At 39.4% G+C, this 18163-nt stretch overlaps 1 protein-coding gene and 1 pseudogene across 2 annotated transcripts; one reads left to right on the top strand and one right to left on the bottom strand.

Annotated features, from left to right (window-relative positions):
* Nucleotides 1-149: 149 nt before the first annotated feature.
* LOC127533329 (protein kinase C beta type-like) lies at nt 150-2724 on the bottom strand (annotated as a pseudogene).
* On the top strand, nt 2453-18163 carry LOC127533099 (protein kinase C beta type-like). Of its 2 annotated transcripts, none has more exons than XM_051945342.1 (6): nt 2453-4002; nt 4080-4218; nt 4301-4381; nt 4458-4565; nt 7500-7640; nt 7996-10756. In XM_051945342.1, the coding sequence occupies exons 1-6, from the start codon at nt 3905-3907 to the stop codon at nt 8146-8148; spliced, it is 720 nt and encodes a 239-aa protein (XP_051801302.1). In that variant the 5' UTR covers nt 2453-3904; the 3' UTR covers nt 8149-10756. The 2 variants fall into 2 exon arrangements, with proteins under 2 accessions (XP_051801302.1, XP_051801301.1); XM_051945341.1 differs by lacking the exon at nt 7996-10756 and adding an exon at nt 16615-18163 and having other exon boundaries at nt 3349-4002.

Here is an 18163-nt window from a genome sequence, read left to right as displayed (position 1 = left end):
CGTCAGTCATGAATACTTATTTCGCTCATAATGGGACTTTCAGCATATAAAAACACCAATATAGCAAAAAAAAAACAGTTTGATTCTCACCGGTCTTTAAGTGGAAGATATTTGGGGAGCGTTACCACCCACAAGGTGTGGTTTTCTACTCACACAGCATGAGGCTCCTTGAATTTTCCGACCTGTTGGATTTGGTACATGAGGTCTCCTCCGTTAATATACTCCATGACGAAATACAATCGGTCCTGGAAGCATTAATGAAGAGAACCTTCTATGTAGCAGCTTTTGGTGGGTTATGCAGAGTTAAAGCATAACCATGACAACAATTTGAAACTAATGCACACAAGACATGTTGGTTTCATTGCAAGCCGCCATATTTCTGCATGTATCCTACCATGGTTTGGAAACATGAGTGCAGCTGAGTGAGGAACGGCGGTTTTCCAGACAGAGCGAGGACTCTCTTCTCCACCATGGTGCACTCCACGTCGTCATCTTGGATCACCACGTCTTTTTTCAGGATTTTGATGGCATAAACTCGTCCGTACCTTTCCTCTCCGCCAGCATCACCTGAGAAGAAATGAATGATCTTCAGAGCGATTTGATTTAGTTTTCCCAACCATTAACACGTCCACGCTAACGAGCCTCACTTTGCCGAAGCTCCCTTTGCCCAGAACCATGACAAAGTTGAAGTCCGAGAGCTTGACGCGATCCTGATGCCGTTGCTGTCGTACTTGCACACGGAGGAGGAGGAGGAGGAGGAGTCAGTAGGCTTCCCCGGACCCACTCTCGCCCTCTGAGGAAAGACAGAATCAAGATAAATAAGAGGACCACAAATTAAACCAGTTTTCATTTTGCTCCTCCGTTTCTGCGCATCTCACCTCAAACCTTTGTCGTAGCTCCTCATTACCGTCCTCTCCATCTGGCTGGACGGGAACATTAAAGTATTCTCCTTCCTCCTGGGACAGCAGCTTATACCTAAACCCCCGAGCGAAACAGAGCTGTGTCAGATAAAACCCAGGATTATCAGCTTACTATGACAATAAAGCCCCTAAATAATGAGACCGTCTGCCTTGTTATTTCTGCCTACACCTGTGTAACTTTGCAAAACCTCCTCCATCATCTCGACATTCTCACATCCATCTATCCCTTGCTTCTGTAGCTCTGAGATCCCAAAGGACAGTGAACCCATGAAGTCATTCCTGCTGGTCAGATCCCAGTCCCAGACCTCCAGCGACAGCCGGCGATCTTTGTCGCTTTCTTTGAGGTTGCTAAGAAGTGAGAACAAAAAGGGGAGGACGGTCAAGTGAAAGTTAAGATCAAGGATGTTCTTAAAATAGGCGAAGATGAAAATCTGGATCGCAATCTTTTCATCTCTATCTATTCAAACTCGTAAACGTCTCGGCAAGTGACACTTTTGTCATGCTTTTCCGAGCAGCCACGGTAACCCAGAATAGCTCGAACAACAAATGAGCACAAACAGGAAAAAGAACGAGGACAGGGTCACTTGCATGAGCTCTAGTTAGCTTTGTGCTTGTGTGACTTGAAAATAAGGCCAGAGAGTGTCCTTAAACCACAAAGAAAAGAAAAGAATGTGTTTGTTTAAAAATGAGAGGTGTCTCACAAAGTGAAGCTCTCGTTCCAGGTGGGGTTGAGGCAACATTTGATGGTTTTGGTCTTCTGCTTGCTCTCACTCTTGGGTCTGGGATCAGCTTGAGCTTGACATAGGGTCTGAGAGGCCATTGGGTCCATGGGCACCAGGTTCTTGGCCCTCTCTGTATTTCCACCTCGAAACTACAGTGTATCGATGAAAAAACTCTCATTCAGACTTCAGAGTTCTGAACTATGAAGCAAGATTAGTGGGTTAGCAGGTATATTGAACAGAAAGTCAGAGTTTTAAAAGGTGGTTCCCTTTTTACCTGCTATATTATCATGGTAATTGATGCCGAGGAGCTAGATCTCCATAGTAACTGATGCTGTGGGGCTAACCTGGTCCAGGTTCTGTTCAGAGTTTCAGATTTAATTCGGCTGTAGGAAGCGTCTCCCTTTAACCAAATCATTATTTATGAGCGATACAGATGATGTCAGATGAGGGAAAATATTTAGTCTGCAAACACCTTGAGCTAAATCCATTGAATGAATCCGTGTAGTTACAGTATTATACACTGTATGCATCGTGTTGCTATGGGAACATATATTTGGTTGGTGATGCAGAAATTGCATATGTTTTCATGTTAGATCCATTTGCTCTGCTGGTTCTGCAGCTGATGGAACACAAATTAGTTTGTTTTTATTACAGAGAATATTCAGTCAGTAACATGATTGGCCACAAATTACAGTGATTTCCTTCATTATGGGACAGTGTCAGACCGAAATGTACTTCAATACAGTATCATGTTTGAATAATAGAAGTTGAGGGTTTAACTATTTTATTGTGCAGCTGTCAGTTAGAAATAAACATTGATCAGTAAAATAAGTACATCAACACACATTTAGCAGTTTTCTATCAACATTCTTGTCTTGCATCATTTCCAGTAGCAGCTTTTTACCATCACACATTTTTATATTCCTCATTGTTCTCCACTAAAGCAACCTGCTGACTGAATTAGCTGCACATGATCGTTTCATTTACTGCAGAAGAGTCGCATGTGGCGTTAAACTCCTCCTTTTATGTAACAGAGCTTGAAGCAGAAAGTCTTGACAAAGAGAGTTTAAAACCACCTTCATACCTGTTAACTCTGACTGAGGTGTTAGTTTTTCTTGTGCCGACTCACACAAAGAAAGTGTGGATATGTTAAACTGGCTTCATTCTTCAGTTCTTTCGTACATAACAAACCTAGGTAACTGATCCTGTCAACTTGCGAGATGTTTGCTTCTAAGTCGTTTTTCTTCAGAATTGGTTTGCAGCTCAAACCTGTGGCTGAATTACTCAAATCTCCCAATTTTTTTTAGCGTAGAGTAGTTTTACAGTGTTTACAATGAGCTGGTGTGCTCCAGCTGCAGCATAGTGCAGTGTTTTGTTTTTTGCTGTTGTTCTTACTTTTATTCTTCACATTTTTTTCTACATATGAAGCAGACTTGAGGAAGCGCACAAAGAATTCCAGTGTACCTCTACTGTAATGCACTCCTGTAAATGTCAATGAAAACTTGATTCTATTCCTAATTTAAGCCATTTTAATGCAGGAATTTATTTGATTTATTTTCAGGGGAAAAAAAATCTTCACATGAAGTTTTGGGGTGAATCAATGATTGGAGAAGAACTTTACGGAATCGCGTCGATTACCAAGATTAAATTTGGTGTCCACACTTGAGCTTCTAGCAGGAAGTTGTCAGTTCAAAATTATCAGAAGATTTTAAAGTATTCCTACTTTATTAAAAATACAAAATCATTTTCTGATTTGCTCTGGTTTGTCCACAGAAAAAATATACATTCCTCTACTTCAGCTTTTTTGGGCTCATCTGATGAAACGACAAAGGGAGTGTAAAGTTTAGATCTTCATGAACTTTCTACCAGACAAATCGGCAATTAGCTCCTAACTTGACATTTGTGTGCAACGTATATCAATTACTTGCAGCTGCTCCACAGCCAAAGCCCTACAGCTCAGATGATTCATTCACTTCTTGAGCACTTTACATGTAACTCAACTCATATTTTATGCATAAGCACAGTGTGAGAGTTCTTAAAAGCAGTGTTACTGGGTTGCCTGGTAACAATGTGCTAATGCTGTTTCTCATTTGTGGCGTTTAAACTACAATAGATGGCAGTAATGGTGTCATACTAACAATACATATAAATTTAAAAAATGGAATAATATCTAAAAAAAAGAGCCAGAAATATGAGATATTAGAGCATCTTCCACCCTTAATAAACCGTATAACATGCATCTGTGTGGATATAGATCTGCTAATGTTGTTAGAAAATGGTGTTTGTCCATGTTTCAGGTTCTATGCAGCAGAGATCGCCATCGGCCTTTTCTTTCTTCACTTGAAAGGCATCGTGTACCGGTGAGTGAGTTCTGAATCAGCTCGAACTTTCACGTGCACTTTGCAGGTGTGACTAATACCTGTGTGTGTGTTTGCAGAGATCTAAAGCTGGACAACGTGATGCTGGATTCTGAAGGCCACATAAAGATCGCAGACTTTGGCATGTGCAAGGAGAACATGTACGATGGAACTACCACAAAGACTTTTTGCGGAACACCAGACTACATCGCTCCAGAGGTGCGTTTACAAAGTCATCCAGTGGCTGATAGGTGCTTCGTTCCTTTAATCTCTTAACCTCTGAATGCTGTCTTCCTCGTAGATCATAGCGTATCAGCCTTATGGGAAATCAGTGGACTGGTGGGCATTTGGAGTGCTGCTTTATGAAATGCTCGCTGGACAGGTACATTTGCTGTTAATGAATATTTTACTAAAACGACAAGAACTGAAAGTGATGCCATGTGTTTGTGCACCTCCAGCCGCCGTTTGATGGCGAGGATGAAGACGAGCTGTTCCAGTCGATCATGGAGCATCACGTCTCTTATCCTAAATCCATGTCCAAAGAAGCTGTCGCTATCTGCAAGGGGGTAGGAAAGCAGACTTGTATGCACATAAACAAATAGATTATCTACTAATCTGGTCTGGTGTTATTGCATCTCTAACCAGACATGTGAGTGCCAGATAATGAAACATCCTCAACATTTAAGCTGCAACATGCCTGTTTGCACATAGCAATATGTTTTTATACTTAGTTTAACATCTGGTGACTGACTGAACTATGCTTTGTTAGATTTTACATTTAGACATTTTATAATACTGGGATTTAAGATGCTGATCATGAAGACCTTCATATTCCTGGGTTAATGCCGGAGCAAAGAACCTTCAGGGAAATAAATGCCACCAACATACTTCTAAAAAAAAAATAACATTCTCTAACGGAACAACCAAAAACAAGTTATATTCAAGCTTGGAAATGATAAGTTATGTCAAGATAAATGATCAGATTTCCCTTAAATACAGTGCCATGAAAAATTATTTGCCCCTACCCCCCACCCCTCCTCCACTGAAGTCTTCTATTTTTGCATATTTGTCACACATAAATACTTCAGATCATCAAATTAATTTTAATAAGACAGAAATAATCCAAGAAAACACAAAATGCAGTTTGTAAATCATGATTTCATTGATTGAAGGAAAAATACCGTCCAGCTCATCTTGCCCCATGTGAAAAAGTAACTGCCCCTTTAGCTACCAATCTACCAAATGACTATATTCATTCTTCAGTTGGGTTCAGTTTCACCATCCACACACTCATATGATTACTGCCATGCTTGTTGAACCTAAACATCACTAAATAGAACCTGTGAAGTAGCTAAAGGGTCTGAAAAAGCAGCACATGATGCCACGTTCTAAGGAAATTCAAGAACAGATGAGAAATTTGAGACATTCATCAGTCTGGAGGGTTACAAAGCCATTGCTGAGACTCTGGGACTCCAGAGAACCACAGTGAGAGACATTATCCACAAATGAAGAAACATGGAACAGTGGTGAACCTTCCCTGGAGTGGACCAACGACCAACATTTCTCCAAGAGCGTCAACATCTAATCCAGGAGATCACAAAAGAACTCAGATGAACATCTAAAGATCTCACTGGCCTCAGTTAATAATAAGGAAGACTCCGGGAGAAAATGGATCCATGGGAGAGTTGGAAAGATAAAACCATTACTGACCAAAAAGAAAGAAAGGCCTGTCTGGTAATTACAAAAAATATCTGGATGCGCTCCAAGACTTCTGGGACATCATCTTATGGACTGATGAGTCAAAGATGGAACTTTCTGGAAGACATGGATCTGTTACATCTGGTGTAAAGCTAATACTGCATTCCACAAGAAGAACATGATACCAGCAGTGAAACATGGTGGTGGTTGTGTGATGGTTTGAGCATCTGGATGACTTGTCATCACTGATGGAGCCATGAATTCTGCTCTCTATCAGAAAATGCTCCTGGAGAATATCCATAATCAGTTCATGACCTAAAGCTCAACACTAATGGTTTATGCAGCAAGACAAAGAGCCAAAGACAAACAAGTCCACCTCTGAGTGGCACAAAAAGAACTAAATGAAGGTTCTGGAGTGACTGAGTCAAAGTCTGGACTTGAATCTAATTGAGATTCTGTGACAAGACCTTAAAAGGACAGTTCATGCTGGAAAAAACATTTAACTGCAGTTGTTGTTGCCAAGGGACCAACCAGTTATTAGGTTCAGGGGGGCAGTTACTTTTTCACAGGGATGATACAGGGTTTCAATAAATCATCCTTTAAAATCTGCATTTTGTGTTTTGTGGGTTATCTCTGTCTAATATTCAATAAATATCAAAGTTTGTTTGACAATCTGCAACATTCAAGTGTGAGAAATATGCAAAAATAAAAGATTTCTGTCTGATACTTTTTCACAGGGCCGTATACTTCCTTGCATGTGTTTTCTGATGTTGCATTATGCTAGTAGCTGCTAATATAGCATTAAAGCTGAGGTGTGTTTTCATCTCCCACTGACCTTCACACACCTTGAGTCAAATTTCACACTGATATGTAAATAAATCAGTGCAGTTCTTGTAAAAAAAAAAAAAAAAAAAGTTCATTAGGTATCACTTTTGTCTTATCTAATACAGATCTGTTCAATGTTGTGAGGCGAGTATATTAGTGTTTGTCAGATACTCACGTCTACAATTTTGTATTTAATTGTTTATTTTCTGTCCATGACAGGGAGCAATGACTGCGTCACACAATTTATTCTACCCGTTTGTTTACCCCCAATCTCTTAATTAGCAGTTTATTCTTTTATTTACTAGTTTATAACAGTGCACATTAATAAACATTACTGTTTTACATCTAATTACAAATTTAAAAATATCAAACGTGCACTGTTACGTTTGTAATTACACTATAATGTTACATACTAATTAAAATTTGCAACTCATAAGTGCACAACAAATCACCTGCAAGGAAACAAACTGAAGAGTATTTTAATCATTTGTAGAAATTGGCACTTCTAAGAGTCTGTGCAATAAAACACCATTTATTCCACTGTGTGTTATCTTATGCTTATACTGTTTCTACTTCTGGTTATATTTTTAGGTCATATTTTTCTACTTGTATTTATAATATAGAACATATGTTTTGACTTTTTATATTTTTATGTCATTTTTTAAGTTTATGTTCATATTTTTAGAATATATTATTTTTATATTTTTCTGAAATATTTTCCCACCTATTTCTTTATTTTAATGTCATTTTTTGGCTTTTGTTTGTCATTTTTTTTTTATTTCTGTTCATATTTTTAGAATATATTTTTCTGCTATATTTTATATTTTTAGGAAATTTTTCCACTTATTTCTCTGTCATTTTTTCTACTTATGTTCATATTTTTAGGACATATTTTTTTATTTCTGTTTAGATTTTTGTGAGTTATTTATGTTTACACCAACTTTCTCATCTCATGCTTTATGTCTGTGTGATTTCAGCTGATGACCAAACATCCAGCTAAACGTCTTGGATGTGGTCCAGAGGGCGAGAGAGACATCAAGGAGCACGCCTTCTTCCGCTATATAGACTGGGAAAAATTGGAGAACAAAGAGGTCCAGCCGCCTTTCAAACCAAAAGCTGTGAGTATTTTCCATAAAAACACACTCGTCCTTCACCAACAGCTTTAGAAAGAAAATTTAGTCAAACATTTGGAGGTAAGTCATAGAAACGATAAGACCATTCATCCCTTGAACCCAACCATCATCTGCCGTTGGTCACAACTCTGACAAACGTTTGTGAGAGTCGTCACCAACGAGGAAGCTTAGCTCGCATGTTGGACCAATGGAAATCCGCAGTTTCGGCTGTGAGCGATTTGATTGGTTGATGCCATGTTTTAGTTGTATTTCTCTTTTTTCTCTTTGTTGTTGTTCTTTTGTTCCTCTCATCCATCATCAAACTCTCTCCATCCCCCTCCCCCATCTCTCTCCATGGCAGTGTGGGCGTGAGGCGGAGAACTTTGATCGCTTTTTCACTCGCCATCCCCCAGAGCTGACCCCCCCAGATCAGGAGCTTATAGCCAACCTGGACCAGGAAGAGTTCCAAGGCTTCTCATTTGTTAACCCTGAGTACCCTCACACGACTCACTGACTATGTCAAAAACCACTGCGCCGAATTAGTAATCCCCTAAACCTCACAAGCATCCTGCACAGAAACAACAAAAACAACGTCATATCCAGGCTGCATTCGGCAGGGCGAAACATCGAAGAAATGACACGATATTTTGCTGCTTTATTTGCTTTCTTTCCCAAAGTGCAATAAGCAGAATTATGTCAGCCCCATGTGGGCATATTAGATATGGAGGCTGAGTCGGGAAATGATTTGCTTAGCTTAGCATAAAGCTTGGAAACGTCTGGAAACCGCTAACGTGGTCTTCTCAAGGCTCAAACATATAGCAACCAGAACTAAAGCTAATAATTAGTCTTGTTTGCGTTCCAGAAACGCAAAAACCTATGCTATGTTAGGCCCAAAGAGCTAATTCATTAACAGTAGCTGCACATGCCATTGAGTGAGCACTAAGAAGAAAATCTATCAGCATTTACTGCACATGCTAACAGATAAGTACAAAAGAACCAACCATTTGCATTAGCAGCACATGCCAATTGATTAACGCTAGAGAGCTGATCCATTAGCATGTGTAGCTAATGCTAGTGGATTAGCTCTTTAGTGCTTATCCATTAGCATGTGCAGCTCATGCTAATGGATAAGCACTAAAGTTCAAACCACTAGCTTTAGCTGCACATGCTAATGGATTAGCATGTGCAAGTACCTAAGTGCACTGTGAATCTAGTTTGTTTTACCTGCGCAAGCAGCTGCACAAAAGGTCTGGGCGGACAAATTAAAGAATGGTTTCACCACATAGTGCCTCCGAACACTGTGAGATTTTTCAGTGACCTGCAAGATGACGTTTACATCACGGACAACGCTAGCTGAAGATTTCAATAAGCTACTTTTCATTTCAGGTTGTCAGCAGAAAACAACATAAGAATTAAACCATAGCGAAAAATACTTACTTATCAACAAATCAACATGCTATCCCATCGCTGCGACTGAAATATTAAAGTTAAAAGCTTCTCCATCAGTGTCATTTGTATATTTGCTCATTAGCAAAAGTTAACATGCTAACACACTAATCTACAATAGTAAGCACTACAGACATTTTAGCAGCTAAACATCAGTATGTTAGTGTTTTAAGTGTTTTAGCAATTTAGTTTCTGGGCCTCCATAGCGCTGCTAACATAGATGTAGCTTAATAGTCAGATTCTTCTTCTAGACGGTGTGCACATTAAACAAATAAATAAATTACAACAAATAAACAAACAAAATGTCTAGAACAAACCTTGCTCTTTCCCTCCACCTTCCAGTCCTTTTGCTAAGTGAAGCTAATTATCTCCAGGCTGCAGCTCTGTCCCGATCAAATGACTGATATTAATCATTTCATCTGACACTTGGAAAGAAACCAGATAATACCAACTCATCTCTTTAATAATGTTTAGATAGAAACGCAGGCGCCTCAGATGATAATAATCATGAGATATGAATGTGTCGAGGTGCCAGTAGGAGTCCAGTCCTGACTTTACAGCAGATTAACGTCACTCCTCTGGATTGGTATCGTTAGCGCAGAAATGTGACTCTCTCCTGAATGCTGTCCGGCAGGTTAATGTCCGACCTGCTCTGTCTCTGTGTCGCCCTCCCTGTTATTGGTTATTGACTATGACACCCTATCAGTGGTATTGACGAGTGTACTATGATCACATGTTGGTAATTCATACAGTGTAAAGTGAAAACTGGCCGATTGCTTTGCTATGATTGTTTGAGTAATAATCAGTTTCCTAATGTTGACTTTACATTTGTCTATAGGACCAAATACTTACAAACTTTCTGTTCAGTCAGTGTTGTGGTGAGCTTACCTGCATTTTTTTTTTCTTTTTGCTGATTAAATTTTTAACCAGAGAACTAAAGATCTACAGTCATCAAGACGTTAAGTCTCCGTCAAGTTAAGAGCTCATTTCTGACAGCATTCACCACATTACACAGTGTTTTTAACGATAGAGGACATATCTCTTCGCTTGTACACAAGCATTTTTTGAAGAATTTCGTGTATGACGAAGCTGTTTAGAGTCTTGTGAAGCTGGTAGTTTGTGAGTTACAGACACAGGATGTCCTAAAGTGCCAATAAGGTTCATAATCACAAGGATGTAAAAATAAAAAATATATATATAGTGTCCTCAACAACTGTGATGAAGGGCAGCCATCTTGTGCCATTTTGCAGTACATGTATAATATTCTAATATACATTATTAGCTTAACTGTTCACCTACAATAGAAAACTCTTGAAAAGTCATTTTCATATCTGAATTGTCTAAGTTGTATTATACTTTTGTAACTGTACGATGCAGGGTTGTAATGTGTCAAATCTTGTTCTTTGAGCTCGTATCAAAAATAACGAGGAGGCGGCAGCAGAGCGACATCAGAGATTTGTTTTAAAAAAACGGTCCCTTAAAAAGACGAGGCACTTTTTGTGACGATGGTGACGAATCAAGGCTGAGATAACAAGATAAAATGCATATATTAAGTTCTGTATCAGAGAGATGTTTGGAGAAATTGTTTCTGGATGAGAGAGATGCTTCTGTGGATTGTGTAATTGTCCTGTATGACTGGAAACTGATAATATACTCACTGGTGCCTACCAGAATAATCCTGCTGTGTCTGCCTTGTTCCTGCTGCTAACTACACTTTAAACGTTTTGGGCACATTTGATTATTTTATTCCAGTTGGATCAGAGGATCAGTTTCATTCTTCCATCTGCAGGCAAACATCCAACCAGAAGTGACTAATTTAGCACCGCATAAAGACACGAAACAGCCTAAATCAGACCAAAGGTTAAGAAAAAGCCCCTGGAATGCTCATTAATAGAACAGAAACAAATAACTCTGACAGAACCAGGCTCAGGGAGGGCAGTCGTCTGCCTCAGCCAGTTAGGGTGAGCAGAACAGACAAGCAAATTTTTTTTATTTTTTTGTGACAAACACTTGTGTCTTCTAGTGTTGTATTAAATTGCTGCCGAGTTACATTTGTCTATTGGACCAAATACTTTTTGAAGAATAAGTTGTTTGAGTCTAAATTGAGACTTTATTTCTTCCTGGAAATAAAGAAACTCAAGAAACTGCGTCCATTTTGCCATATAATTAGTATAAAATCACAGTTTTTAATAGTAGAAAACCTGAGTGGAACCTATAAAGTAATGTAAGTAAGCTGCATGAAATTGCATTAAAAAAGTATGACATCGTTAATTTTGAGACCATCATTCATGGCATTAAAGTCAGTAGCCAATGGCTAGTGATAATAAGATTGATAAAATGTGTTAAATGTCAATTAAAAACATGCAGTAAAATGCTACAGAGACGCCAAAAGGTGACGGTGGTGAATTATTACTCCACCAAGGAATGTGGCGGAGGTATGTTACGATCAGCGTACGTTTGTCCTTCTGTTAGTCTGTCTGTGTGCAACATTACTCAAAAACTGATTTGAATGAAATCTTCAGGGAAGGTCAGAAATGGCACAGGGACCACCTCGTTAAATTTTGGCAGTGATGTGGATTATAGTTTGGATCCACGGATTTGTTGAAGATTTTTGTATCATTGTGAGCGCGGCATGGTGCTACTGTAACTATGACAAGTGAACACTATGTCAGCTGCCTGCTGATGATCACATGATTATGATCCTACTACAAATCCACCGCTGCGGACTTATCGGGATTTTTCTGTTGGAAATGATACATGGAAGTACTGATTGAATTGTGGATGTGTTTGTAAGTCCCATCAATTCTGGCTGCCCGCTACATATTAGGGTCACGCAATTCAGTATCTGTAGATAACGTACACATGCCTGTGCTCAGCACAAGGTCATTTTGTTTGTGGGTACATCTATATTAAATGGCCACATTCTATGGTGCTTTAATTTCTGCCACAAATTTTTTCAAGATTTTAGCCATCTGAAATGATACGACTGAGCAGCCTCGGCAGAGTACTGCGCTCTCTGAGTGCTTGTCTTATTAGTTTTTGGATTGCTTTTGTGTTAACTTGCAATAAGAGCTGATCCACATGAAGAGTTACTGTGTTGGTCCAGTTTTAATGCACTGCCAATTTAGAGTCTGCTGCAGATTCTATGTGACATGTTACAGGATCGTTTGAAAACGCTGATCTCTGTCAGATGTTAGTTTGAACACATCTCTAGATGCTCTGATGGTTAATGTCTGGACTTCAGTCTGTGCAGCTATAGATATGTCCAGTATTTGTACCTGCAACACTTCAATGACAAATGTGAAAACACCACAGGAATCCAGAAATAAAGTCGATTTAATACAACACTCGGTCAGCACAACCGTCACTCCATACACCCACACAACAGCTGCATTTAGTCAGCGTTAGACCCATTAGAATCAAATGTGTCATGGTCATAATCGCTGCTACAAGTGCAGCAGGCACAGTCACAGTTCTGTCATCCCAAGGCTGCAGTCATAATTGTCGACAGTCTGTCTGAGTTAGCAGTTTGCGAGAGAGCTGGTGAACAAGCTCCTCTAATTTTCTGTCTGAATACATTCGTACGAACGTGTGCCTGATGGACATGGCTGATGGCCATTACAGCCACAACAGATTATGATGTCAGTAAATAATAGGAGGCTGAATCTCCGTGGGTCAGAATAGATGGAAATGTTAAGGCACAGATTTTCACAGTAACGTGCTGGAAGCTCCATGCAAACCTTTTTTATCTTGCGATTAAAAGTACAATATTTCTTCAAGAAAGCAGCGCTTTCTAATACAACACTAAAACTACCATTAGCTAGCATTGGTTCTCTCAGCACAGGTAGAGCAACTACTCTGACAAAAAAATTTACGATAAAGATTTTATAACAATATCTGTAGAAAAAAACTTACAAAATATCAATGTTCGTTTTGATATCAGTTTATTGCAATGCCCCTATTGTCAACTGTTTATGTATAAAACTTCTTGTCACTCCATCACAACTGAGCAAACAAGCTTAATTTTTGAACATATTTATAGTAAGTTTTGAACCTGTTGCAAAAAGATTGTCTGTGCATATAAAGTTAAGTGGTTTATAAGTAACTGCAATGATTTGGAGTAAAACTAATTTATCAGGTGTGTAATAAATTATAATTAAATGTAATGTTTTGACCCAGTGCGAGATGCTGCAGATGCCCACTGATGGAACTTAAAAGAAATTCTTCTTTTTGTGTACTACACATGGTCACATACTCAAAGTTTGCATTCATTCACAAAATAAGACCCAGGACTATATACTTCAGCTTTCATTCCACAAGTAAGAAAACCCTATTAAAAATCACATGCAACACTAAAATTACCGTTAACTATTGTTGGTTCTTGTAGCACAAAGAGCCATTTTTAATGCAAAAATATGTTGAATCTGTTGAAAATGATGTGTACTTGCTGTGGCAAATAAAGCATACTGTGTAGAGAAGCTTTTTTTTGTTTGTTTATTTTTGTAGTTATTTGTGAAGCTATGGATGCAATTTTGAATGAGGTTTTCCTACTTTTGGAACAAAACCTGGAATATATATTCTGGGGCTTTTTGTGAAAAAATGCAAATAATACGTTTGTGATCATGTGTAAGACAAAAAAAATTAATGTCGAGTTTCTGTTTAATGAATCATTAACGTGCATCTGCACGGTCTAGTGTTGGATCAAAATATCGGATTTAATTATAATTTACGACACCCGATAAATTAGCAATTTGTTGGTTGTAAAACATTTCATTGCTTCACATGCACGCACAATCTTTTTGCAGCAGGTTTAAAACTTAAATATGTTGAAGAATTGTTCTCTCAGTTTCATTAACAAGAAAAGCACACAGAGAGCGTAGTACTCTGCCAAGGCTGCTCAGTCGTATCATTTCCGACAACTCAGATCTTGAAAAAAATTAAGCAGAAATCATGGCACAGTAGATTTAGCCAAAAACAAAATGCCATTGCACTGAGGCGTGTGTTATGCATGTATGCGTTATGTACAGGTACTGAATCGCGTGACCTGAATCTGTAGCAGATGGCGAGAATTGATCGGACTGAGAAACACCGCCACAATTTAATCAATTGTTCCTTGTATAATGTTGGAGTTAAGTCCCCATAAATCCACAGTGGTCAGTTTGTAGCATCGCAATCATGACGTTGTATTCACTTGTCATAGTTACAGTGATGCCGTGCTGCTATCTCGTAATGATACAGAAATCTTTAACAAATCCATGGATCCAGACTGTAAGTTGCATCACTGCCAAAATCTAATCCAGTGGTTCTTGTGTCATTTCTGACCTTCGCTGACAATTTCATCCAAATCTGTTCATCTGTTCATGAGTAATGTGCACAGATGGAAAAACAGACACAAACATACGTCGTTTGTCTGTTATCAAAGATATTTACCATATGAAGTACTGATATCATATTAAAAATGCAAATATTGTAGATGGCTAACTTTTTGTCACAATAGAAGTTGTGATACTATCTTTATTGTGAACCCTTTAGTACGGTAAGGTAGTCGTATGGTGGCTCAAATACATTAGGATTTCATATCAACGTAAAACATCAATCTATGGATGCTCTGCAGAAGTATAAGTTGGTATTAAATTCAGTAATTAACATTTCTGTATCACATCTGCTTCTAGAAATCTACATTCTAGTGTGTTATATGCATTTATTCCTATTTACTGCTTATTAAAGCTGCATACAGGAGCTTTAAAATAAAGTGTTGCCCTCAAAGCAAACACACCTGCAGCGTCTCACCTGCTGAGTTAGAGGTGAATACATGGACCAGTGGTAGAGATGTTTCCTCATTTCAGCTGGATTCCCTGTGATGAGACAGAAGGAGGAGGTAGGAAACTGAACGCTCTGTGTGTGTGTGATACATGTGTCTTGCCTGAGGCTCACTGCTTCACCTCCCTGTGTGAAATCCTTTCCGGTTTGTGGTTTGGTCTGCAGCTGCTCTGTTTTTATCGATCCTTGTCTGTTCTGCTCTGGAACGTTTCCTCTTCCTCTCTCTCTGTTTCTATCTGGCTTTGGAAGTTTGTCTTAGGTCTTTCTGCATCTGTGCTGTTCAAGTGGTTCTGGTTTGGTCTCCTCCATCTTTTGACTGTTTCTGGGTTTTGTCAGCAGGGTGTGTGTGTTTTTTGTCGACCGGTGTGTTTTTGCTCGGCTTAGACTCGTTGTGGTTCACAGGTGATCAGAGGTGAGGATTACACTGGACCTAAAATCAAAGCTTGACTCTGATTTAACAACAGCGACTTACAGAGACAGGTTTTACTTGCTGTAACTGGTCCTTCTGTTTATACTGGATTTTAAACAGTCTCCTAAAATGTGAGGGTTGCTGGTGAAAGAAATCCTGAGTTTGTGCAAAAATGAAATCAGATTTGAAGCCAGAATGATGCTTCATGTGTTTGCCAATCAAGTAGCAGTATTTGTTACTATTCAATTCCCTTTGTTAGTGTCTACCTGCCGCAAATCGGCACACAAAACTGCTTGTAGGACCACAAAAAAAGGGAATTCTGTTCAACCACTAAAACAACTGAGCTCATAAAAGATTCACATTAGCTTTTGAACACATTTTCTCAAAAGACGTACTCTGCATTGGTGAGTCAGGTAAACTTAAAGACTAGTATAAACAGAAGGAATGATTACCAGCAACTCCACCTGTTTTAATGTTCATATGAGCTCTGGATTATCATGTGAAGACAAATTTAAAAGACTGTGAACCAGCCCTTTAATGGAATGACTCATTAGATCCAAACATTCAAAGACTAAAGCTGCACTTATCCACATATTCATATTATGACTCAAATTACCATTTTGTGAAGAGGTTCGCCCACAATTATGACCCAACTCTGCCATTTCCCTCAACTAGACAAAGTGTTTCAGGTCATTATTTTGCAGCCTGAGCTGTTACTAGCTGCTGCTCGGCTGCAAGCTTTAATAAACCCACTGAAGGGTTTAAAAATGTTAATGCAATCAACTTAACGTTCCAGACATTCTGCATCAATCCAACAGTGGCCAATCACTTTGCAAAAGCAGAAGAGTAAGGTATCTCTGACGTGGTCCAAAAAACAAACAGCATGTAGCTAATTAAAGTCATTTCCTTATTTCTAATGTGAATTTTCAACATATTCAGTCATGAAAAAAAATCCCACAAATCTGTTGGGTAATATAGTCTAACTCATTGGGAAAATAGGATTTCAGGGCTTTTAAAATGTTAAACTGGCATTCAGTTTGCTGAAAGGTCAACTGGTTTTGATTTGATTCACATAATTTTGGACTCTTTGCTCCACAGACTTGATACCCTCATGTGTTTTGTAAACTTTGTCCCACCTCTGCAGATTATTAAAATGTGTCTCTGCGTGTATTTCCTTCATCTTTGTGCTTTTATCAAACACCTGTCCTTATTGCTTCTCCTAAACTGCCTTTTCATCGCACTGCTGATCCACCCTAACTGTAATTTTCTAACTCTTTCTCTCCGCTTGTCGTCTCTCTGTGACAGAAATCTCGCCGAGACGTCGGCAACTTCGACAAGGAGTTCACAAAGATGGCGGTGGAGCTGACGCCGACCGACAAGCTCTTCATCATGAACCTGGACCAGAACGAGTTCCAAGGCTTCTCCTACACCAACCCCGAGTTCATCATACAAGTGTGAGGAGGACAAGACTTTACTCCAACCCGCACAGCCCAGTTACGTCTCATCGACAACCCATCCAGCACCTCATCCAACAACTGCGACTCCACATCTCAAACGGACCATCCTCCATCACACCCGCTCCACATTCACAGAACCTGCTGACAGTTTTGGCGGCCGGTTGGTCGCAGAGGGACTGAGTCTGACTTGTGTCGACTGCACGGTTTCCAGAAAACTCCAGGCGTGGTCGGAACACACCAGACCTCATGGCGAGCAGATCGATGCAGCGGGAGGCGATCAGGAGTCGCAGTGGATGTGAAACTGTGTGTGTCGATAAACAACAACGTGTTTGTTTACTTGATTTCCTTCTCTTCGGCCTGTCATGAACATTCCATGATCAGTACGTCATGTATGTGCTCACACACACACACAGGTCTGTGTAGGCTGCGGAGGGTTTTGAGTTACGATTTATAACCTCATGTCTAAGTTAGTCCTGAACTTAGTCTTAAGCACGTCTCGTCTTCCAAACTGATGCAAGAAAAAAGAAACAAAAAAATGTAAAATTCCCCCAAAACTCCCTGTTTGGCAGTGATATCTTAAAAGTCTTTCTCTTGCTTAATCTCTCTTTCTCTTTTCTCTATGGCACTGTGTATGCAGTGGGTTAGTGCTGTGTAGGCCTATACAGTCTTTGTGGTGCAGCTCCTCTATGCATGCCATGTCTGTTGGTACAGTAGTTTAAGATTTGCTTTTTGACATCGCCGCAGAGCTGAACGACCCGGCGTGGTGTCTCCAGTTTATCGATGCAAGTCCGTTTTGAAATATCCCATGTTCAGATCAAGTTTTCGTTTCTACTCTGAATGCTGTGTGTACCTAAAAGTGTTGAAATATGCTCAAGAGTCGAAGACTGTTCGGACAGCAAAATACGAGACTCTGTGAAATGAACATATAAAGTCGATGTAATACTTCTGTACGAATTGTGTTTCAGTGTATGTGTAAATAGGAATGGGATCTAGAGCTAGAAGTGGTTTTCATGTTGTTGTACACTTCTGCTATTCCTCTGCACTCAAACCCTGCCAGCTGTCACTTTATTCTTTGCTTTCCCATTTTTCTCTCTTCCCCCTCCTCCTCCTCCTCTCCTTCCCTTACAAGTCGTCATTCGATATTTCTTCGTTCTTCTCCCGTCCCCAGCTGACATCAGTACATTTTAAAGCAACGAGATAAGTAAGACGAGAGAGGGGAAAGGAAGGGGAGAAGACAGTGTTTACTATGCAAAAGGCAGGAGGAGAAGAGGGCAACTTTTATTAAGCAACCTGAAGAAACAGTTTTTGGACCGTGTACATGTGTTGCATGCGCCATCTTTACCTGGCGTGAGAAACACCAACAGAGTGATTCATTAAAATGAATTATCATAAAACCA

The sequence above is a fragment of the Acanthochromis polyacanthus genome, chromosome 3 (assembly GCF_021347895.1).
Source record: "Acanthochromis polyacanthus isolate Apoly-LR-REF ecotype Palm Island chromosome 3, KAUST_Apoly_ChrSc, whole genome shotgun sequence".
Lineage (NCBI taxonomy): Eukaryota > Metazoa > Chordata > Actinopteri > Pomacentridae > Acanthochromis > Acanthochromis polyacanthus.
The sequence above is the reverse complement of the archived record's forward strand: the minus strand, read 5'-3'. Positions and strand labels throughout refer to the sequence as shown.

Bases quoted from the DNA above. Each gene is read 5' to 3' on its own strand.
- LOC127533099 (XM_051945341.1), top strand. From the start codon at position 3,905: ATGTTGTTAGAAAATGGTGTTTGTCCATGTTTCAGGTTCTATGCAGCA. The intron at 4,219-4,300 runs GTGCGTTTACAA...TCTTCCTCGTAG, and splicing joins CAGACTACATCGCTCCAGAG to ATCATAGCGTATCAGCCTTA. The intron at 4,566-7,499 runs GTAGGAAAGCAG...GTGTGATTTCAG, and splicing joins CTGTCGCTATCTGCAAGGGG to CTGATGACCAAACATCCAGC.